This window comes from Bradysia coprophila (genome assembly GCF_014529535.1).
Source record: "Bradysia coprophila strain Holo2 chromosome X unlocalized genomic scaffold, BU_Bcop_v1 contig_79, whole genome shotgun sequence".
NCBI lineage: Eukaryota > Metazoa > Arthropoda > Insecta > Diptera > Sciaridae > Bradysia > Bradysia coprophila.
Genome location: NW_023503370.1, coordinates 2,295,272 through 2,319,233, shown reverse-complemented (window position 1 = coordinate 2,319,233; position 23,962 = coordinate 2,295,272). Strand labels below are relative to the sequence as shown.

At 36.7% G+C, this 23,962-nt stretch overlaps 1 protein-coding gene across 1 annotated transcript; it reads right to left on the bottom strand.

Annotated features, from left to right (window-relative positions):
* Positions 1-909: 909 nt before the first annotated feature.
* Positions 910-23,079, bottom strand: LOC119070486 (cadherin-89D). The gene is made up of 18 exons (XM_037174839.1): positions 22,554-23,079; positions 11,311-11,936; positions 11,117-11,245; positions 10,355-11,057; positions 10,123-10,295; positions 9,741-10,064; positions 9,501-9,685; positions 6,301-9,439; positions 5,881-6,207; positions 5,728-5,816; positions 5,582-5,656; positions 5,453-5,521; positions 5,173-5,382; positions 3,541-3,711; positions 3,354-3,470; positions 3,023-3,226; positions 2,342-2,472; positions 910-1,642 (listed from the first exon to the last, which is right to left on the bottom strand). Exons 1-18 carry the CDS (start codon positions 22,615-22,617, stop codon positions 1,485-1,487), a joined length of 6,894 nt encoding a protein of 2,297 aa, XP_037030734.1. The 5' UTR covers positions 22,618-23,079; the 3' UTR covers positions 910-1,484.
* Between the last annotated feature and the right edge of the window lie 883 nt (positions 23,080-23,962).

The window sequence follows — 23,962 nt, the reverse complement described above, 5'->3', positions numbered from 1 at the left end:
ACCAGGTCTAGCAAATCCAAAACGAGACCACTCAGTCAGTCTCACCAGGTCTAGCAAATCCAAAACGAGACCACTCAGTCAGTCTCACCAGGTCTAGCAAATCCAAAACGAGACCACTCAGTCAGTCTCACCAGTCTAGCACATCCAAAACGAGACCACTCAGTCAGTCTCACCAGGTCTAGCAAATCCAAAACGAGACCACTCAGTCAGTCTCACCAGGTCTAGCAAATCCAAAACGAGACCACTCAGTCAGTCTCACCAGGTCTAGCAAATCCAAAACGAGACCACTCAGTCAGTCTCACCAGGTCTAGCAAATCCAAAACGAGACCACTCAGTCAGTCTCACCAGGTCTAGCAAATCCGAAACGAGACCACTCAGTCAGTCTCACCAGGTCTAGCAAATCCAAAATGAGACCACTCACTTAGTTTCAGGACGTCTCGCAAATTCAAAACCATTCTCGAATGAGACGTCTCACCATTCTCGGATGAATTCCGATGAACAATCTCGATGAATTTTCGGTCTCAAAGGTCAAAAATACGTAGTCTCACTGCCATACAAGCGAACCGGTCTAAAATAGGTCTCAGAGACCACTTTTTTTTTCACCCGGGTTCTCGCCTTCGGCTCGACCAACAAACAATGCCCACACGTCTCGATAGCAATTCCGGCAAGAGGTGCATAGTCTTATATTACTCATGCAATGGTGCAACGAATTTTCATATATATTTTACAAGTCTGGGGTTGTAATAGATTTCATGTTTTATACAGTTATGCAGGCTATAAAAATGAAAAGTCACGTTTACCAATTTTCATCCCTATAATTGTTGTGTAAACAAACCATTTCCATTCTAATTAGACGAATGAAAAATGCATTTTACTTCGGAATTAAAAATTGTAGTTACCACCAACTTCTTCGTAAACAAACCACATACTTCCACACTGCTCTAAACATGGTTCCCGGAGTAAAAGCATCCTCTCAGACCACAAAATGCCGATCAGAATATTCAACTTGATTTTAATTTTTTGTTTCGTTTATTTTAACAAACTTTATGAATTAATCAGCGGTTGTTACAAAATTTTCTTAATAGACTAAGCGAATATGTATACGATAATATCCTATGTAGTGTTATAGTTCGTCCAATTAATGACCGACATTATAAATTCAAAGTTTTTCAACTATTCCTTGTTAGCTGCTATATCCAGCGTCGTACACCAATTCATTTGAGCGTCTGATTTTCATCTTTTTTAATTTAAATTAAAACATCGAATGTATAATGTCCATCAGAAATACCACATTTTGCCTCACAACACTCGATTGCGCGAAATAATATTAATAAAAATAAAATCGAATCACAATGATTAAACTACAGTTAAATGGGTAAAACAAAAATGGTAAAATGAATTTCTATCAAATTAAATTAAAAATAAACAAAATAATAAAATAAAAGTAAAATTTGATCTATAAATCCGCATTCCGTGACAACAATTCAACAACGCGAATTGTTATTCAAGTGAAATGGTTCGCGAAAGCTTCGCTCCAAGTTTCGTAGCCGTTCTTCCAAGTCAGAAACGGATGTCCGGGTTATGTCCATCCGATGATGTTGTAACAAACCGGGTGACCCCTGCACCAAATCGTCTCGGATGCCTTAAGAACGCATTAAATAAAATTATTTCGATTTTGGTTGTCGTAAACGCAAGTTTGAAAATAATAGTAGATTACATTGGATGCTCACTATCGGGTTTTTTGAGCAACAAGCTTAAAAGTGTAAAGTTAGTAAATCTGAGTCGAAGCCGAGGTATACAACTAAACTTGTCGAAAAACAGTTACCGCAGCAAGTTGCTAGGAAACTGACGAGTGAGTTTTTAGGTATCACAAGGTTGTTTCAGAATTACTGAATAACCTAGCAGCATCCAATATCCAATTTATTCTGGTTTGTTGCTGCTCCATGCGAAAGTTGAGTTACAAGAATATTCTTCACGTAATGGATCATTTTTGCAAGGGGCAAACTGTTGTGTAATGGTCAACTTTCGCATGGGACAGACAATAAAATTCGTTTATGAGATTCATAAAAGCTAGATGTAGGAGAAAATAGAATTTTATTAATATCCTTTCAACATCTCGCCAAAAATAATGGAAAATGTACTGATAGTTGGAGATGGACCGCGTAGTAGTTACTACTGTAGAAGTTAATTCGGTCCTATAGCGAAGCTAATAATAATCAAGACTTTGCCAACTAGATTTTTCATTGGACTACAAATTGTAATGTGGAACATTAACCCATTAACCCTACGTCTAATTAAGATGTAAATTCAACATGTGAGCTATAATGATCAATCTGCATACCTGAAAATGAATGTCTGATTCCTCTACTTCCGACCGCATTTATTTGCAAGCTTCGTCGGAATACCGAATTTTTCGGCAGTGACGTTCTTCTGCACACTTTGATGTTCTTTAACGAGTCTTCATAGCTGTCACTGAAAACAAAGATGAAAATAATTCAGTTTTGAGTTCGCATGGCACATTTCAACGTAGTGAGAAGCACTAGAACAGATTTTTTTTATTAACTAGGGCGCCTCGTCGATGTAATAGTTAAAAATTTCGAGAAATATTTCGCATGTGAATTTAAGCGGTAAGTTCGCATTGGAACTTTAGCAAAGACGCGAACCATCGATGAATTTATCAAAATCTCCAACCGTCACTCATAATACACCATAAAATAGTGGTGAACTTCCATGCTTTTTGCTCACAAAGCAAAGTTGGAATAAATTTATTTTCTTGACTCAAAAGCCCAAACAAACCCTAAGTTCAAATTCATGACATGAATCAAGTTGATTTTCATTATTCCATTGTTCACTTTATAGGCTAACTTTATACTCATTTATGTAAATTATGTTTTGATTGTTATGTTATCCCACCGCATTCTGATTTTATGAGGAGGAATAATGACAATTTTCACGTTCAAAAAATCCGTTCTTGTGCTTATTAGTGTAAAGTGCTCCAATTAGCAACATTGTATCAACTAACCTACTCTCATCGCCACTACATCTGTGTTGTTCGGCATGGCCGCACGTACATTTCTTACGTTTGGTGCCGATTCGACTGCGCACCTGCGAATCTCTCATAATCCGGACAATCTGTTTCGATGGACTTTCGCTACGTTCACGGGATAAATCCAATCCCGAATCACGTCCACTTGAATGCAAAGACGGTACCGATGTGTCCAAATTCCTACAAACATACGGGTGGTACAATTTTGAATTTTCTTCTCTTGTTTCGTGCTTCACGTGCGATAATTTGCGTCATTGAAAATGAATTTGTGACTTCTCACTTTCGTCCTGACTGACTATTTACTTACTGTGGATGGATCTGATTGTAGCGCAAGCAACTGCTATCATGATCTAAATTATAGTTTAATACTGACTGAGGTAGTGGTACATCAATGTACTCTCTGGGCCGGTCTGCATGTCTATCTCTGGAAAATAATTTTCGTTCCGTTAAAACATTCAATCGAATTTCCTCCATCGTGCCATGATGTGATTTACTTGGTAATGTGTTTATTGCTGTCACGGTAAATTAATTGTGAACTCAACGTTCGTGTAGATGGTAACATTGGTTTTGTGCTTCCCGATGATTTGCTTGTTGTGCGTACTGTACTGGGCGTGCCTGATATGGAATATGCAAGCTGTTGTCTTGGTGCATTTAACCGGTTTCGTCTACAAGAAAAATGGTACCCGCATCGAATAAAAAAAAAATTACTTAAAAAAAATGTAACAACCACACCATTACACTGACGGTACATAAACATTCTGATCATTTAATTGCAATTTAATAGAGAATGTAGAATGAAACTTGAACAACCAGTTCTAGGATCAGTGAGCTAGAACATGATGTAAGTACGTTTGCAAAAAAAAGAAGTAATTACAACTGATACCGTTATTTTAAAATCGATTGCAATTTCTTGACAAAGCCAATGAAAATAACACATCCGGGAATGCAAGTGTGTACTCTGTAAGGTTGCTGACCTTTTTTTTATATCGAACGGAAATGCAGTTCGTATTGATGGATGTGATTCAGCACCACAGATGTGGACGTATGTAAAACATTATTTACATTGAATGGGACAGAGTGACTTCCAGTACCAACTATTGCGAAGAAAGTGAAAAGGTTCCCTCATCTGATGAAATAGTTTTTTTCTCAACTCATCGACGGAAACGAAACCTTTCGTTGACATTATTAAGAAAAACGTTGTATCAAGACAGAGTAAAGTTATCTCTGCCATGGTTGTATGCAATCGGTGATAAATGATTTCTTAGACAGGTGATGTTTATTGTCACACTCGGTCGGCATAATTCCAGTTTTCGGGTGAATTTCGTGGATCCGAGCCGAGGCCGAGATCAATAGATTCCAGATGAAAATGATTAAAGTTAGAGTGCTTGAAACATGAACAGTGTGGTTTGCTACACTTCAGAACCTATAATCGTGAGGACGTTTTGATGAATTTTCGCGAGTTTTCTCGATTTTTTACGTGATTTGTGATTTGAGAGATCCGCAAAAATCGTGAAAATTTCCGAAACTTCGCAAAAAAGTTTTAATGATTGTAGGCTCTTCAGTGCCTGTAGCATGTAACATCTGTTACAGATTCGCGTCGAACCTGAAATTTTAGTTCAAGTTAGGGTTGAAATCCGTCCCATTCCGAGCCTTACTTTCACAAAGAAAATTTACCTACAAATTTACCGAAATATGCAATTCTCACACTACGAGCTGTGTAAACTTTTAAATGATAACCAACTACAACCATGAAAATCAACAGTGCAAAAATAAATCCTACTGCCAGCATCGATCATCTACCTAATTTCTCCAAGGAGTTTCGGTTCTCGATGATACGTATTGATTTAATTTGAATGACTTTGGTGTGGTGTGTGATCTGTGCTTCATAAAATTGGTAAAACCACCAAACATGTAAAACTACAGTCGTTGTATTAAACCAGTCTTGTTTTATTATATTAGATAAAAGTAAATCGTTGATTATAACATGGTACAAAGTGAAATAAGTATTGCAAAACGTCCCATTTATTACTACACCTTGTGATTGTGCGGTTTGTGCACGTTATGGTACTAATTGTGATCTCTACTTTTAGCCTTTACATCGATATAATCAATTCAATTATGCTCACCGTTTATTTCTAACACAAACTACACATAGCGCTGTAGCCAATCCGCCTGCAAAAACAACAACGGCCAAAATGATCGAAGCCAATTCGGGTGTTTTCAGTGAAGCATTATGAATGGTGTTTATGTTCCTGAAATTGTGGCTTCCGATTTGAGACAGCTCGAGAATGTGGGCTGAGGTCGTCAGATTCTGCATAGCCACCGTTGACATGGTACTGGATGATTAAAAAAATGGAAAATTCAATTTTTATTGTTTCGCATTTTGAACGGAACTCGCAGACATACCTCTGCAAGTCGTCCATGTCAATGATAGAATTCGATCTCGGATCAACTGCGTAGATGAAAACGTCCGTTCTACAAATGGGATTCTTATTAGAAAAGTGAGCAAAGTAAGGTTTCATTGAAGGTAATTACGCTGGATCTACACTTCCAACATGCGGTTCGAGCATACGGACCCGTATGTCCAGTTCCGTAGCATCGCTCAGCATTCTAGAAAGAAAAATTTATTGTTGAGACTAATGACCGCTCATGTTTCCACTTAAAAAATGTGATCTCGTTACCTAGTTAACGTATCAATTTCTTTCTCCACATCAACCGGATCGCCAGCAATTACAAGTCTGACTTGACGATGTTCGTCCAGAACATAGACCTATCAAATATTACACAATCGTTCAACACACCATTGACCCTGAACAAACAAAAATTCTACTCACAAAAACGTTAGCAATGGAACTGCGACCATCATCAGCCCCTTGTCGATCGGTAGCCTTCACATCGAACCCATACACTCTCTGCTCATTTCGAGTCGGTCCGAGAACTCTGATCCGTCCACTAATGGCATCGATTCCAAACAATTTCGAAGGTTCGTTCAATAAACTGTATCTGACATCCGCATTCAATCCGATGTCTTGGTCAGTGGCATGAACTCTTGTTACGGGAAAGCCGAAATTGGCACTGTTCGGCATGACGGCAATAATTGGCTTGCCATTTCCCACAAATTTGGGTTCGTGATCATTTTCATCGATTACTTTTATGATTATCTGGATGACAATGTGGTGTGTTAGTATACAGAAGAGGGGTCACACCTAACTCAAAATTTGTGACATTTTCTTCAAATTCCAAAAATTACTCACCCGAACTTCGTTGTCCATCAGCCCTTGAATTTTGTCGTCGCTTATAGGATATGTGATTGTCGGCATTGCTTTAGCCTCACGCGTAATCTTCTCTGCTCGGATCTTTAAACTGTACGCGTCTTTCGCTTCTCTGTCAAGCGGTCTCGTCAACCACAATGTTCCATTTTTGGCATCAATTTCGAATTCATCATTCACCAACACTTCCATTTCGGGAACAATTGACCACTTGTAGTGTTCCTCCTGTGATGTCACATTCAGCTGAATCAACTCCAATGGAACCTCACTATTTTCGACCACTTCGATTTCGTAGTATTTTTCCGGGAAATTACGATCTTCATCGTTGCCATCATACACATCGGCTCCCTGTAAATTGACCAGCAACAATGCCGAACTAGTTCGCGACGGACTGCCCAGATCAGAGGCAATAATTGTCAGATTTAAATGCTCATAGCCGTGGAAACGCGTAAACTTTGACACTGTCGTAATGATTCCATCGCGTGAATCGATTTCAAAGAAGTACGGCAACTGGTTGTGATGAAGGGCATACATCACCAGACCATTTCCGTTTCCCGTAAAATCTTTATCAATAGCTGAGATCTGTTTGACAAATGTGCCCGGTTCGGTTGTCTTCTTCAAATAGGCCTTGTACACGGGAATGTTCTGTTGATTCGATAAATCTTGTAGATTGTTCTCAGATGTGATTCCATCGCCGTTAATGAATTTTCGTTCATTGCCACCAAATTCAGCGATCGAACGGGCGTAATAGATTTCATCGTAGCCGGTAAATTCGGGTGCATTATCGTTCAGATCCAACACGTTTACCTCGATTTCAGCGAATGACGATAGTTTCATCTCACTTTTACTGTTGTCCGTGGCCATTATTTTGAATTCGTAATTGGATTTCGCTTCACGATCGAGCTCGCCGTTTATTTTCAGAACACCCGAAAATGGGGTGACAAAAAACGGAATAGCTTTCTCAGCCTGGATGCTATACGAAACATTGGCATTGTCTCCATAGTCCTCATCAGTAGCTACAATTTTCCCCAAAACGCTTCCAGCATAGACTCCTTCATTCACATCGAATGTGTACCAAGGCTTTTCGAACATCGGCGCATGATCATTTATGTCGATCACTTTAAATTTCAGCGTCGTGTAGTCAGTTAATCCGCCAACATCCTTCGCTGATATATTGAGACGAATCTCTGACTCCGCTTGCAATGGACGATTAGTTTTGATTTCGCCCGATAGCCGATCGATGCCCAAGTATTTCATTATGTGCACCTGCCTCGGTATCACTCTCTTCGGCAGGAACGTTTCCGACACAATTTCGTAGAATATTTGAGCATTTTCGTCGTAATCCTCATCGGTAGCTGATATTTTCAAAATGACACTACCGACCGGTATCTTCTCCGACAAGGAGAATAGCGGATACGGAGTTTCGTACTGTTTCGATTTTCTGATCCGTTTGGACACATTGTCATTGGTGTTGAAACCTCGCGGTGTACCTATGGCGACACGTTCGCCGATTTGCATGATTTCCCGGTTCGGCAAACTAATGCCGTAGGTGATCTTTTCGCTGTCATTGCGCCGATCAACCGTTGGACCGAGGTCAGCGACGGAATTAAAATCGGAACCGAAACGATCGACAAAATATATTTCCAAATCGTTTGTCGATTCCAGTATCTCAATGCCGACGTCTTTGAATACAGCAATTTTGTCGAATATGGGCGCGTTGTCGTTAACGTCGGCCACATAAATATTTAATGGAACTACGGAACTTAGGCCGCCATGATCTTTTGCTATGATTTTCAGATCGTAGAAACTTTCGCGTTCACGATCTAAGACCCTAGGTCCAACGAATCGTACGGCATAGTGTGGTTCATTCATTGGCTGAGTCTTTATGTCCATCAACATGATCTGCAATTTGGCAAAACTCTCGGCAATGTTCATATTTTTCGGATATTTAGCGAACGTCTGCAATGTATGATTGCTGGGCACCGAACCATTGACCAATTCCACTTTAAACAAATCGGCACCGTCTCCACTCAGCGTTACCGTAAAGTCGGCATTGATTCCTTTGTCCGCATCATGGATGAAAATTTGTTGATTGATGACATAGACATCGCTGCCCATCGGACTATTCTCCAATATGATGCCGGAATATGACCTTTGATTGAACACAGGCGGATTGTCGTTGACGTCGTCGACATGGACAATCACCTGATAAATGCCGGCCCCATTCACGTAACCCTTGGAGTATTCAGCTATAACAGTCAACCGATACAAATCGCGAACTTCTCTGTCCAAAGCTTTGACGGTTGTTAATGTTCCATCATTTGTGATCGAAATCATGTCGGTAACATCTTGCTGATTGGCAATGAAAAATCGCAAATTCGAACTGTCGTGGGAACGTTTTTCGATCTTTTGCGATGAGCCGGTTACGTTCGGCTTTAGCACAAATAGATTTCGTTGCTTGGCAATTCGAGGCTTTGGTGTTATCACAACTTCCACCGGCCCAGACGGAACGTTCACCGAGTCTAAGGATTGATCGGGACTCTCACTCACTATTGAATCATTCGGAATGTCGTCATTGGATATGGGATTCACGAATTTCGTGGCTGCATAAGTTTCGTAGTGACTTGGCTTATCTTTCCCATTGATGCGAGTGTCGTAAGTCGATTTTCGGCTGTACTCAATATGTTCGCCCGTTTCCAATTCTTTGATCTTGGCATTCTTACCCTTCAATGGTGCTGGTGCTGTTAGAGGTTCCGCTATGCTCAGAATTGTTTGAGCCTCTTCACCGAATAAAACATCGTCGAAGTAAACGGTTGGTGTAACCGATACATAAAATGTCGAGAGGTCAGTGTCGCGATTTTTCCGGGTGTACTTCTTCTTTGCTTTGTTCGTTCCGTTGTGTGGATTTTTCTGGAAAATCTGTCGGTCTTTTCTCGCACTCTTTGCGCTGTACATTTCTCTGGGCTCATCACCAGTTGTCGTAGTATTGCTCTGAAGTGATTTCCCTTGAGGCTTAAAGTTTTCTAGTTGCTTCACTGTAGCATTCTGATACAATAGTTGACCGATCAATGCACCAGCCAAATTTTCCTTGATATGAAATTCGATCGGATCGGCGTATGTGCCTCTGAAACACGAGATAAGTTTAACTTCGTCTAGGGAAATTTTCACAGTTTGAGCCTCATTACCTCATCAAAATTCCCCGCTCATCGTCCGGATTGACAATGTGAATGGTCACATTGGTAACCAGAACATTTTGACTGTCTGAAATGACTCCCTCGTCAATCTCAAATACTTCACCATTTTTCGTTATTTGTCGTTCGGACTTTGAGTTCCTACGAATTAATTTGCTGTACGGCTTGTCCACTGCTTCCTACAGGGAAAGAACATTTTATTCGAACGCATTGTCTATCAAACCAACAACTTACGTGCGCTGCTACAGCTTCAAACTCATAGTATACACGATCAAAGTCAGCAAAATCTCGGATTACCGTCACAATTCCAGACCTTTCTTCAACAGCGAACGGCACACCCTCAGAGTATGAATGCAAAAGGTCGTACATAACTTCACTTTGCCCGTCAAAGTCTAAATTCGTTCGTATTTGTCCAATAGAGGACCCGATCGGAACATCGGCACCGACCCAAAACTCATAAGGAGCACCGATAAAGTCCACAGCACCAGTGGATATTTCAGCGACAACTTCAATCGTAACAACAGCCAATGAAAATCGTCTTTCCGATGGATTAGCCGGCTAGGAGTGAGGAATTGCTTTAAACAAAAAAGATACGACAACAGATGTACCGACGTACCTGATCACTTGCTTCAACGAACACAGCGATTCTTCCACGTCGCAGTGGACCAGAAACCATGATCGCACCAGAATTCGAGTCTAATTTGAAAGGGACAACGCCACTTCCTCTCGGATGTTGCAATTCGTATAAAATCATTCCATTACGGCCCTCATCTGGATCAGTTGCTGTCACTGTAAGAATGAACATCGAATGAATACGACTGATGATAATGCGATAAGTGTAACGTTACCATATCCGACTATGTGGCCCACAGGAGCGTCGATATTGCATTTAAATTCATACAAATTACCCATCTCGAATTCCGGAGTATTGTCGTTCGAATCGAGTAATGTTATCTCTACGTTAACCTTTCCCGCATTATAATCTCTTCGATCGTACGGTTCCTTCTTTTCCAGGGCCTGCACTGACATCAAAATATTGGGACGCGCTTCTTTGTCCAAGAGCTCTTGATCCCGTACAGTGATCCAACCAGTTCGAGGGTCTATAACGAATGCTCCCGGTGGATTTTCGTCATTAATGTGATAGTAAAACTCGGCATTTTCCCCCTGATCTCGGTCGATGGCATTAACTTGTAGAACGCTAAAACCGCTCGGCAAATTTTCCACTATCGATATGTTGTACAGATCAACTTCAAATTCCGGCGCATTATCATTCAGATCTATTATCTCGATTTCGACCCGAGCCACAGCCCGTTTCAACGGATTGTCCTGTTGGCGAGTTTCCAATTGTAGTACGAATGTGTTACCCGGTAGGCTTTCTTCTTCCAAATCGATTTCTCGTTCCAAGAAAATATCGCCGGATGTTGGATTAACTGTGAACAGACCTCGCTCATTACCAGCGATTATATCGTAAATCAAAGTGGAGTTTATGGAGTCTTGGTCGTATGCCTTGATCTCGGGCTTAAATTTTAGGATCTTTCGTATATGTTTGCCCTGGAAATGAACAAGTTAGTGGAAACCAGCAAATATCATTTAAAAAAAAACCTTCTTACCGTCAAGGGATAAAACTCATTAATTTTGGTTCGGTAAACGCCTTCTGTGAACCGAGGAGGTTGATCATCACTATCGTCAATATAAATGGTTAAATTTGTGTTCGATATTTTGGGCGGTGTTCCTCGATCCTGAAAACAGAAACATTTTCCACATAATCTCCACGCATGCGCTAACTATCATGTACACAATTTACCGATGCGATAATAGGTATCACAAACTGTTGAATGCCCTCGTCATAATCCAATGGTCTACGAAGAACTACGGCTGGTCGATGAGGACTTTCTAAGGAGAAATATGGCCCGCCAGGACCAAAATCTTGTAGCCCCATTGAATATTGTACGTCCGAATTGGGTGTGTTCGGTTTGTCGCGATCGAATGCCGATATGCCTTGGAATACGGTAGACCCGACCGGGGTAGACTCATCTACATTTATTGTGTATGGCAGGTTTTTAAATTTCGGAAAATTATCATTGATATCTTCAATGTAAACCGTTATTGCCAAGGATGATGTCTCTTCGTTTCTACCATCCCTGCTGGAACATTCAATCTTAAATTTTAATAAATTCTGTGGCACGTCTCTATCAACTAAGTCTTCCAGTGTTTTGTCCAATAAAACTTGAACGAAGGTGCTGTTAATCTCTAATAGCTTAAAAAATTTATAATCCGACGATCGATCAATGCCTTTGATTTTGATCGAATCTCTGGGATAGGCTCGTAATGTTAGTATATCGGAGCCAACGTTCATATCTTCTCGCACGCGAATGAAGCGAACGCCCTCAGCTTCCGAATCTTGACCAAGTTTTGAGTAAAAGTAACAAGCTGGAAAGAAAAGAAGTGAAAGAATGGTTAAGCAAAATGTTCGTAACAGATTCGTTTCGTTTCATCATTGTTAAAAAAATCCAGATGTAAAATGCATTTTTATGCCCTTTTCTCATTCACGTTTTTAACACTAAATTATTTTCAACGATTTCACATGCTCGCAACCAAGCCATCCATAATATTTATATATTTCTTCATACACGTTGAAAACGTCGATGCACAACTTACAATATCAATATAAAAACGAAATAAAATAAACAAATAACCGGAGGCCAACATTGAACTTGCATATTGAAAAGCCGTTCGAATGCAAAATTATTTTTTAGCAGACTTTGAGTGCAACGTTACAATGTACTTTTACTTTTCCATCAGCGAATAGTGGTAATCACGTGCAAATGCGGATTATGTAGGAGGTGATATCGATCATAACGTAACATAGGTCATATTGAATGAAAGTTTAACAGAACCATGCAATGCATATACATTGGCACGACTCTGAGACGTCTAATTTTTCTAAATTAAATTGAAATTCATGTGATTTTCATGTAATTGAAACTACTTTTCAAGTGGGCTTTCAATTTTACTTCGACTGATGTGTGAGGCTGTGAATTCAAAACGAAAACTGAAACACTTGTATCTTCAGATTTAGATATGTGGAAATGCAAAAGAAAATTATAACTTTGCGCAGGTTTACATTTTAATTCAAGATTTCTAGCAGTTGGCGCGGTTGATGAAGTTGTATGCACCGATAATAGTCCTCTGTAATGCACCTCTGTCTAAAATGTTAATTTTGACGATTTGGATTATGTACCACCTCTTCGGCTCAGTACATAACTTCTAAATCGTCAAAATAAAGATTTCAGACAGAGGTACATATTCTACTATTGTCTGCCTAGGACCATAATCTCTCATTTATCCCTCTAGTGCACAAATGTTTATCTCGATACATCTGTTCTCAGCAGATAAAATAGCATAAGCTCTGTCCAAAATAATTGTTTTGACGAATTGGATTTTTTACAACACCTTCGGCTGTGTGTGTACATGACTTCTAACTTGGAAGTTCCAATTAATTAAACATTTTAAACAGATGTGCATCTACTATTTTTGGCCTTATCACGTTGCACAGTGTGAGGGTCGGACGTCAGAAATTTTTTGAAAACTCAATATTTGCTGGTGAATTTTCATTAGTTTTTCGAGATAAACAAAATGCAAGCAAAATTCTTTGGAATCGGTAACTTCTGGCCGAATAAATCTCTAAAGTCTGAAATTTATGAATCAGACGAAGAAAAAGCTGCATAGGCACACCACCGTGGTGTTATCACAATGTAAGTCATTATAATACGTATAGTGGTGTTGTCTTCGACCTCAGAGATTTAAATATTTATCGAAAATCAACAAGAAGTGGATCTGAACACTTAATTCAAAACAGTCAGGCATGTATCTTAATCTCACAGACCAAAGTAGCTCTCCAGCAACCGGATACACCTTGTTTACAAAATTAGGAGGCCTAAAATGGGACACTGTAATGAAATTTGCAAGCCGACACTATCCGATTTTGGTCTTTCTGATTTTGTCAACGAGGTGTATGCGGTTGCTGGAGATCTGTTTTGCACAGATACAATTTTCCGGAAATCTAATTTGCCGTCTGGTGCTCAGCCGTTGAAACATTCACCAAAATATTTGAGAAAAGTTGTAATATTTGAAAAAAGATTATCTCTATTCGCCCAGCGCAACCTTTTGCTGAACAAAAAAAAAACCAAAATCTTTCAATAATTACCATGCTTATGTAACGAAATGTTACTTTTCTCCGGATCAGACAAAAAAGAAGAAAGTAAATAATTTTTGTTTGTTGTTACTCTCTATGTAATTCTAATAAAATTAAAATTAAAAACAAGAGCAGAAGTTAACGTAGCGCAACGTAAATGATTTAAATGTGGCTGGCGGTTATGTTTTGTTGTTTTTTTTTTATTTTTTAAGTAAAAATTCAAAGTTTATGAACTTATGTGCGTATTGTAACTACATCAGTATTTCGATAGTAAACTTTTACAAGAAAAATTTCAATCCAGCATTAAACTCAAATTCATGATATTTAGTGAATTAGCATGCATATAATATCCACTTTTCGTTTTCCGCAAGCTCCAACCCAACTTATTTGTTGTTTTATCTAAACATTTTCCATTTCTGTTGATCTATTTTAAATTGATGTAAAACCATTTGAATTTGTATATTCACCGACCGCGCATATCAATTTAAATTTGTACCGCTTTAAGGAAACGATTAATTTGTTTAATTTACGTTTGATAACTGTAACCAATTACAATTGTTTTATAAGCGCAAAGCTTTAAACAATAATGTTAACAGATAAATATTTAATCTGTAAAATGGTAAATGCACAAATCGAACCGGAATCGTCACGGTTAATGAAAATATTACTTCATTTTCGGACTGGATGCTGCGATATATGTAATTTTAATATTGTTCGGGTCTGAATGAAACAGCTTTGATTTTGCCACAATTATTCAGTCCCTAGCAATCTGCTTCCTCTGTAATCTGTTATCGACACAAAGGTTAGTGTATTTTAGCGGATTTAAATTCCTAATTTTTCAGCCAAATCGAAAACAATGGTTCGGCAATCCGGACAGACCATTGCTCGTTTGAATCGTTTCAATTCTAAGAAATATGTATCTTTAACTCATTCGATTAGGTGCACATTTTTGGAGTGAACAGGTGAAAAGTTAGAGCATGTCACGGGGTCATTTTTTTTGTGATGCCTAGAGATAGACATGTTTTTAAAAGTTGAAATGTTACAGGAATATGCACCTCTGGCAGATTTTTCGTAAAGCGTATGGGCATCGGTAAAGGCCGTCACCCGTTCTTGACTTATGACTAAACATATGTTGATTATTTGGACAGTCCTACTGTCTTTCAACAGCGCCTATCCGCGAAACTGACTATAGGCTTTTGTAGCTGTAAGTCCTCTTTCATTTCAAATCACAGATACTTTGCATTACTTTACGTTACTTTGAAAATGAAAGAAATCAAATCAAATTTACATGTTCAGCACAAAATTTCTTGAAAAGGGTGATCATTAGCCTTGATAATGTTATATTCCTCCTACACACACACACACACAAATGAGAAATATACTAGAGCCTAAGCAGACCCCAAAATTGATGAAATTCGTCGTACCTACGGTACCTAATCCAAGGGACGATAAAAACATTTAAAATTGCATAAAATCGAAGTCGAGCTGAGATAACATTATATCCAAAAAAAAACTGTATTCAAAACAACAAAACGTGTCGTAATATACACGTCCATTCAATCGGAAACAAGTTTTCCATCGTTTATCAATTTCATTCATTCCGTTCGTCATACGAAATTATCCTCATTGTTTGATGGTTGTTACCACACGCATTTTATTTGATTTTAAAATTGTCTATTATAAAATCTATTAAATTATCTCCAAAATTGGTCATTATTATTGGTCTTTCTGACAATTACCAATTCGTAATCGTATATTCGACTCATATCTTACAAACAAAATCGAAAGTATTGATTCGGAGATTTCTCTGTTGGTTGTTAAAGATCAATTTTAATAAAGAGATTTTTGTTGTTGTTGTTTTGTTTCTTTCATTTGAATCAAAGAGCAACACGGTAACGGCAGATGAACACAATTAAATATTATTTTGTGAAATATGATTATGCTGTTCGTTTGATCGCCTTCCAGTGCTGATGTATTTGAATGATCATATAGCTGTGAGAAAAATGTAGATCTTGATAGCAGTATATTGCCTACTGTTTGAAATTAAGTCATGCATGTTTGACTGCACATCGCTGCATGACTTGGGAAGATATAGGAAGTATATATAAAAGTATTGAACACGAATTTACTTTGACCAAAAGCAAAAGGAAATAATAAAAAAAAAGATTCTCAAACAGCTAAGCCAGTTGTTGAATTTGTGCGTACCTCCGAGAGACGAACCTCCATCCATGTTGACCGTGTGGACTTTTAATGAATATTATATCATAAAAAGTTGAGTGCGGTTCGTGGTTGGTTACTCACAATTTCTACAATTTTGATTTTGTTTTTGTTTTTTCATATTTAAACAAACTAGATGTAAATTTAATGTATGAAAGCTTTCTTCACGTGTCGCATAAATATGTGCGAATTAGTTAAGCCGAAATTCGTCTACATTTAAGTCATGATGTTCTGTCGCATTAACTTGCAACCAGTGAAAAACCCATTTCTTGAAATGTTAAAATTTTAATTCAAGTTTAATAACTGCACCATCATACAAATCTTGCACTGTTGTAATGTGGTGTTGTTGTTGCTATTTTGTATGTATCATAAATTACATGCACATAAATAATATTTCGTTTTAAGTGGATATATTTAAATGCGAAAGTTAAAGCGGCAAATCTTTCACGCGATTTACTGGTGTGAGCACCAGCAACAGTTTTAGTGCAAAAATGCATTTAGATAGAAATTTTTTGATAAATGAAAAGGATGTTTACAATATTATACGTTGGTGATACCGGTTGATCCAAGTTGTTTTTTGTTTTTCGTCTTTCGATCGATCCAATTTGTTGTTTGTTTATCAATTCTTACAATTACCACTTTCTATCTCAGCAATTGTTTTTGTCAACTTGTTTGATTAAGGTGAGACGAAAGGGATGTTGTTCTCACTAGGCCCAACATAGAGTCGACGCCATTGATATTGAATCATTCTTATTTCGAAAGCGTTTTTAGCTGTTATGCTGGACATATTTGGTTAGTAGACATTATAAGAAAAAAAGTGACTCCTAGCGTTAACACTCGTATGCCAGACGTCAAAAAGCCTCCAGACTTCGTAGTGCATTTTATCTCAAACCGAAAAAACATGACTGCTTTCTTAACGAAACAAATTCTATTCTAATACCATCAGATTCCAAATATTTTCTATATTAATGCTAGGAGGAGCACAAATACTCATGCTCTTATGTGAAGCAATTTCAGAGACTTACAATAGTTATTTGTGTATCTGTTTTGGACGTTTGATTTTAGGCAATTTCGAGAGTTGTAGCCCGAACGAAGTTCGCTACATGCGAAAGTGCCTAAAATCAATCGTCCAAAACAGATACTCAAAAAAAAATTTCATGCTCGAAAACCCGAGGAAAATCTCGAAACTCCCTCATTTTCGGCCCCGACACATGAAATAGTATTTTGCATAACAAGGGGCGAAAGTAAAAAAATTCAAACGTGTGAAGTTTGCAGCCCGCGCCGCAGGCAAGGGCGGCAATCACACGATTTGAGTTTTTTTACTTTTGCCCCGAGTGATGCATACTATTTTTTATGCCAAATACTGCGGAAGATTTGTATTTTCGGTCCGAAACAAAACATAAATTTAATGAAACTGTTGAGTTATCAACAAAATTTGCTGTAGAAACACGAAAATGCCGAAAAGCGCGGGGGTCCAGGGGGCGGCAGTGTTAGTTATCCAGAGTTTCCAGGTAGATATATAAACGCAGAGGATACTAAATATAAATAATTTTAATGAAAGACGTCCAAACTAATCGACCAATATAAGAGAACTAACTCGATTGCCTCGATTGCATAAAGGCATACTAAAGTTTTACACAGGTCTACTAGATGATTCAATTGGAAATCCAACACACCTCCTCAATTGAATCGTCCGGATCACCTCCTTAACTTTCATAAGTTCACATTTTCTTTTACTCCGTTCAAATGATTTCAATCCATGTTCGTAACACTTCCTACAACTTGCAAATGTAATTCTTCAATTAACGAACCTCTTAATTCCCCATCTCGATTGGTCTCAGATTCAATTTTATAATGTTTCCGATTTGGATTCTGTTGCTCAATTTTATCGCTCTTCTTGTGGCTCAAATCTATTGCTCAATTCTATTGCTCTTCCTGTGGCTCAAATCTGTTGCTCAATTCTTTTGCCGTTCCTCTGGCTCACATCTATTGCTCAAATCCGACATCGGCCGTATTTATTGTTTCTACCAATCACTTTTCACGATTATCAGCTGGACTATGGCTTACGCCACTCCCAACACCACTGATATCGGATGTTCCGCTGGTTCCTTGCTCAACAAATCATTTTAGTTCCAAACATTTTCCAATTGATTCCTTTCCAAGTTTTGTCACAAATTTTGTAATTTTAATTCGACCATGTGAAATCTCTAAATTTTCTGTAATCCTCCGTCCGCGTACTCTGGGCCCATAACCTGTTAGTTATCCAGAGTTTCCAGGTAGATATATAAACGCAGAGGATACTAAATATAAATAATTTTAATGAAAGACGTCCAAACTAATCGACCAATATAAGAGAACTAACTCGATTGCCTCGATTGCATAAAGGCATACTAAAGTTTTACACAGGTCTACTAGATGATTCAATTGGAAATCCAACAGGCAGCCCCCTGGTATAAAAATAAAAACAATTTAACAAATGAAATTACTGTAAACATACATTCACTTGCTCACAAAACATTTGGCTATCGTCAACACAACACTACACTCAATGCGTACTTTCAATCAAGTGAACATGTGTTTTCGCGACATATGAGGACCGAAAGTAAAATGATGACAGTGACATTTACTTTCGGCCCGCAAATACGCAAGCCCACGGGGCGAAAGTAAAATCATGACAGTGACATTTACTTTCGGCCCAAGGCCTGAATTTTTTTACTTTCGGTCACCATTTGAGGACCGAAAATACAAACTTTCGCAGTATTTGGCATAAAAAAAGTTTTTCATGCTTCGGGGCCGAAAATGAGGGCAATTTTTCGAATTTTCTCGGGTTTCCGACCCTCTGCATGAAAACTTACATGTGCACCTCACTTCGTTCGGCCTACAATCAGCGAAATTGCCTAAAATCAATCGTCCAAAACAGGTACACAAATAACCATTGTTTCTAACAAAACTTAATAAACTGAACGTGTTGTTTGCAAAAATGCTATTAGCAGGCGCCTGACAATAGCCTGTGTAAAAAGGAAAATGCTATTGGCATCGATGTAGTTCTTAAATACAAATAGTAAAAGGCTAAAAGGCCATAAAAACAACGGAGGTGTTTTTTCGAGAAACAGATAAAACGTGACGGAAAAATTAGGGAAAATTTCCGGAATTAAATTCCTCTTAAATAGGCCCTGATTGTTTGAGCTAGCAAATGAAAATCTATATTCTGAATGGCAGAAAATGAAATCTAGATTTTCGTTTGTTAAACAAAATTTTTGTAGGCCACAATTACAAGGTTAAAGGTTAAAGTAAAACTTAGACATTCGGTAATACGCAGCACACATACACATTTCAAAGTATATCTAAAGTATCTTTATGTCGACATCATTGCCTAATTGCTAGTTTGTATTATTATTTACATACGTAACCTGAGGATAAAGATTTATATTGCAGTCTCGATTGCAGTCTTTGAACATATTGTTCCATATAGGTGGTAGGAAGATAGATAAATAATTTCTAATAATCATGTATAATGTGCAAAAGCTCTGATTAGTATACTAACCGAGCTACAGTAATAAGTGTAACATGATCAACGGTATGGAATGTCCCACCACGATGCAAATTTCTTTGATTCATTTTTCCAAATGACAATGAAAAATCGCTGTTTCATTTCCAAGACATAGCTGTTTACGTTTTGCATTTTTTAGTCAAAATTACAAATACCTAGAGTCAAATAAAAAATCTTTTTTTTTTTCTATAGTGTACATAATCTGGTAAATACTTTCAGTCACACGAATAAAGGAACAAAGAAATTTAATTCTCAGAAATGATATATTATTGACATTGTGTTTTAAATTTTTAGATTTTATTCTCTTTTGTTAAATTATTTTTTTAATTAGGAAAAAGAATTATGAAAGTCCGCAGGGTGAATTCATTACCACCGGACCACGTTATATTGACTTTCTATCTAGACATTACATTCATCAAACTGTGCAAAAACTAACCTGGTCATTAACCTTTTTGGAATAGCGTTTTGAAATCCAATCATTTACATCTTTTGTTAAAAATATCGTCTAGTCCTTCTCTTCATTAGATCTAGCATAATTTTTTGGTATAAAAGAGAACAACAGCCAACGCTCACTTTTGTCATCGGTATCAATAACAGATGGTGTTTTTGCTAACAAAATCAGCTCGCAACAGAATATTTGGAATACTTTGAACTGTTTGCGGTAATGAAAAATTATTGTACAATCATGTGACTTGTACTGACCGTCTGGCCGACCATTAACTATAAAATAAATTTTTACAAAATGATATTTAACCGCACACACTATTCACGTTCATAATCGATCAATTGAATACATATTTATGTTTCATTTATTTATGCTTTCTGCGTAAACGTTTTTCACTTGGATGACTTTAGAAAAAAAAAGCTTAAATAAATTTGCATTCGTTATTGCTCGGAGCAATTACATGGGTGTCCGGGAGGTGACAAACAATTGATTTTCGGATTTTTATTGATGATTTATGCAGAAATTAGAATGACTGAAGAAAAACAACCAACTGTGATGATGCAACGCAACGAGACACATATATCATCTAAATAATTTTACATAAGAAACCATTCCCACAAGTTTTTAATTTCTCGCAAATTATTAGCCTCTTCTCATTTCAACAATAAAAATATATTTTGCATAAAGTAGCAATAACAAACGCAACAATAATTTTTATTATGAAATATTTGCGAGAAAAACACCAGCCCATGCGAAATCACTGCACCAAGTGTTAAGTACAAAAAGTGTATCAATTCGTCGTGTCATTTATTATATTAACCAATCTGGCGTTACGAACACCGCGCAACATTTAACATAACAAGACGATACTCTAGCAAAAAAATGTTCTCTTTGATTCAATTTTCCCATCTCATCTTCAAACAAATAATAAAAAAAAAAAATTGCACCAGACAATGGTGTTTTTCTGACAAAATAAACTAACAAAAATTAATTGCATTTCCCATATCATCTTTCATGAGACAAACAATTTTTTTCCCATCCTCCTAACATAATGAACTCTTCAGCCTATTGAACTAATTTTTTCGTTTGTGATTTGTGCATTTTGGAATCAGGAAAAATTCATTTACAGAGAATAGTTCACGTCTTCAGCGAATTGAATCTCAAATTTTGTTTATAGTTACTTTGAAAGTGTTTAAGAATAACGTAGACAAACCTTTGTTTCGATAGAAATGTACACTGTGCAGTGCTGAAACGCGAAACGTTTCTGCTTAGTAATGAGAATGCAACGTGTAGAAGTTGGATTTGATGCAATTGTCGGCTTGACATTCAAAAAATTTAATTGTAACAAACTAGAGGATAAAATATGGATATCAAAATGTGAGACTAATGATGATGTCCAATGTGAAATGTATCTTTTAGTTTACAGGGCTCTTTGGTGAACGGTAAATTTGTTTGGTAGCGGCCCCTGTTTTTTCCATTTGGCCGCAAGCAAACAAAGTATTTTGCTGTCTTGCTGGGACATTTGTTGTTATGACATGTGGGAAGTATGTAATTCGAGCCGAAGGCGAGTCTATTACAATAATTTACTTTGCAATTTATAATTTCCTTGTTAATTAAGTTGTATTTCAACATGAAAACGTAGGTTGTAGCAAAAAAAAACCTGCGAGATCAGGTCATTCACCTGCATTTCGAAGAGTTTTAGTAACAGAGGACTTTCTTGGAGTGTCATCGAATTTTAATAAATAATTTTGAGGATTTTCTTCAAAGAATTTACATTTTTTTTTTTAAATTCCAAACGGCTTTTGTAGAGTGACAAAGAATTTTCTAAATTTATCTCATTCGCAGCTTTTAGAATTTTAAATTCATTTAGATATGATTAATCATCTCTCATCGACAGCAACGACAAAATTGAGCGATGAAAAACGCGTGTTAAAAGGAATGAAGTAGCAGATCTATTGAAGAAAGTTTAGTTAGTTGAAGTAGCAGATTTTATTTCAATTTGAAACAAAAGCAGTAACAGAATCGAAATTGTGTTGCAAAAAGTTAATTAAACTAAATTTATAGGCTTAAAGGATCAAGAAAATTGATGAAAAGAAAGGCAGATGCTGTTCGAACCAAGGCTGCAAATAATATTATCGAAACTATTGAAACGGGAGAAAAGTATTAGAATCGAGCTGGAATCGTCTATAACCACTATTGAAATAGTGTAGTTACAGATGGAGAGAATGGATCCAAAAAATGTTTTGTCCTGAGCGGTTTAAATTTTAAAATGTTGTGGCACCGTGGAGGTGTTAATAAATCTCATTTTTAAGGTACATGAACATTTAAGGACACTGAAATGACTTCAGACACCTTTTAATTGATTTTAAATTACTGAAATCAAAAAACAAATTTCTTCACATCTCGTAATGTACGTTGCGACAAACAATTACAGAACCCAATCCTAAAGTTCGGAATTTTCTTGAAAATCCAAATTAAAAATCCATTGATATGCTTCAGTATGTTAACTTCATTAGCAATATATACAATTAGATTTTCGAATGGGTTTTTTAATTTTCTTTACTCCACAGTTTGCAGAGTTAATTAATTATTTAGCTATTAATTTATAGAATAGTGAAAGAGCATTTCGCCATTGCTTACCATTTACGAGATGAATTGACATTAAAATAGTCCATAATCTGTGTAAAGTAAATCTGTAATCCATTTTTGGTAAATTTTTTATCCATTTGGTGTTATATTGCACAATTTAATTAATTGTCAGTCATCGAAAAATCACATTTTCAATTGCACTTTCAACACAGTTCTTGTATAGCTCAACATCATATTGTTTCGACAGAGTTCTCGTACATATCAGTTAATTAATTAATTTTTTTTTTTAAATTATACTAAGCAACTGCCACTATGAAATCATTTTAAAGAATGGAGCATATTTGTTACAGACCATTATCACCATACATAAATGAAATAACACTTTAAGTTAGATAACTATATCATCCATCATCTTTCTTCAACTAAAAATTCATAATTATAATTAAGAAATGCACAATATTTTGTAATAAATCACCAAGACAGTCATTTAACTTATTCTACAGACCGTGTAACCGTTAAAAAAATTGTTTTAAACATAAGACCAAAACAAAAATTCATTTACGCGATACACATCGAAACCCGTCTAAACGAATCAACAGGTGAGCAGCAACTAAAATTTCTTCTGATAACTTCTTCGTGCACGATCTTATGCAGAGTCTTTTAGCGAATATACCGAAAAAAAGAGTGGCAACCGATGTGTTTTGTTTTTTTTTGGCTGAATTTTCTCTCAAAACTGCAGAGCAAATTGAATGCAACCATTTCAAGTAATAAATGATTTTTCGATAAATCGTATCGCTGGTAAACATATAAATTTAAATTAAAGAAAAAAAAATATATTTCGTACAGAGAAAATTTTCGTTTGAAACAAAAAGAGAAATTTTGTGTGAGAAAATTTATGATTTTCCAATAATATGTTCGTACAATGATACATAGCTGCTGGTCTGACAGATGTGTATAGTTAAATTTATTGTATACCTCTGTGGATATTATATATTATTTTTGTTTACTTACGTATTATATATTTGGAAAATCTAACAAAAACAATAGAATTTAAAAGTTTAGTTTTTTTAGTTGGAAAAGGTGAATTGTTATGCGAGTGTTGCAAATTGTTATTAAATTAGACAATTATTGACTTCGGCATGTACTTTATTTTTATGGGTTTACGTAAAAGCTTAAACTTTATTTCTAATTTTATTTTATTTACTTTTCGGGTATACCAGGAAATGTGTATTCATATCGACGTGGATTTTTTTTGGCTACTTTTTCTTAAATTTGATATAAAATCTTTTTTCTTGAATATTATTTACACTTTACAATATAAAAAATTGCGGAAGCGGTATTTGGCAAATAAATTTGTTTCACTTTGACCTGTCGGTCTATCCGTAATGCGGTGATTATGATCTGTATTCGTTTTTACTCGCATTCCTTTACACCCTTACACTCCTCACAAATAATTCATA

Excerpts from the sequence above, each read along its gene's own strand:
- LOC119070486 (XM_037174839.1), bottom strand. The coding sequence starts at position 22,617 with ATGGATTACAGATTTACTTTACACAGATTATGGACTATTTTAATGTCA. Across the intron at positions 11,937-22,553 it reads GTCAATTCATCTCGTAAATG|CTTGTTACTTTTACTCAAAA; the intron begins GTAAGCAATGGC and ends TTTTCTTTCCAG. Across the intron at positions 10,296-10,354 it reads GGGCCACATAGTCGGATATG|TGACAGCAACTGATCCAGAT; the intron begins GTAACGTTACAC and ends TCATTCTTACAG.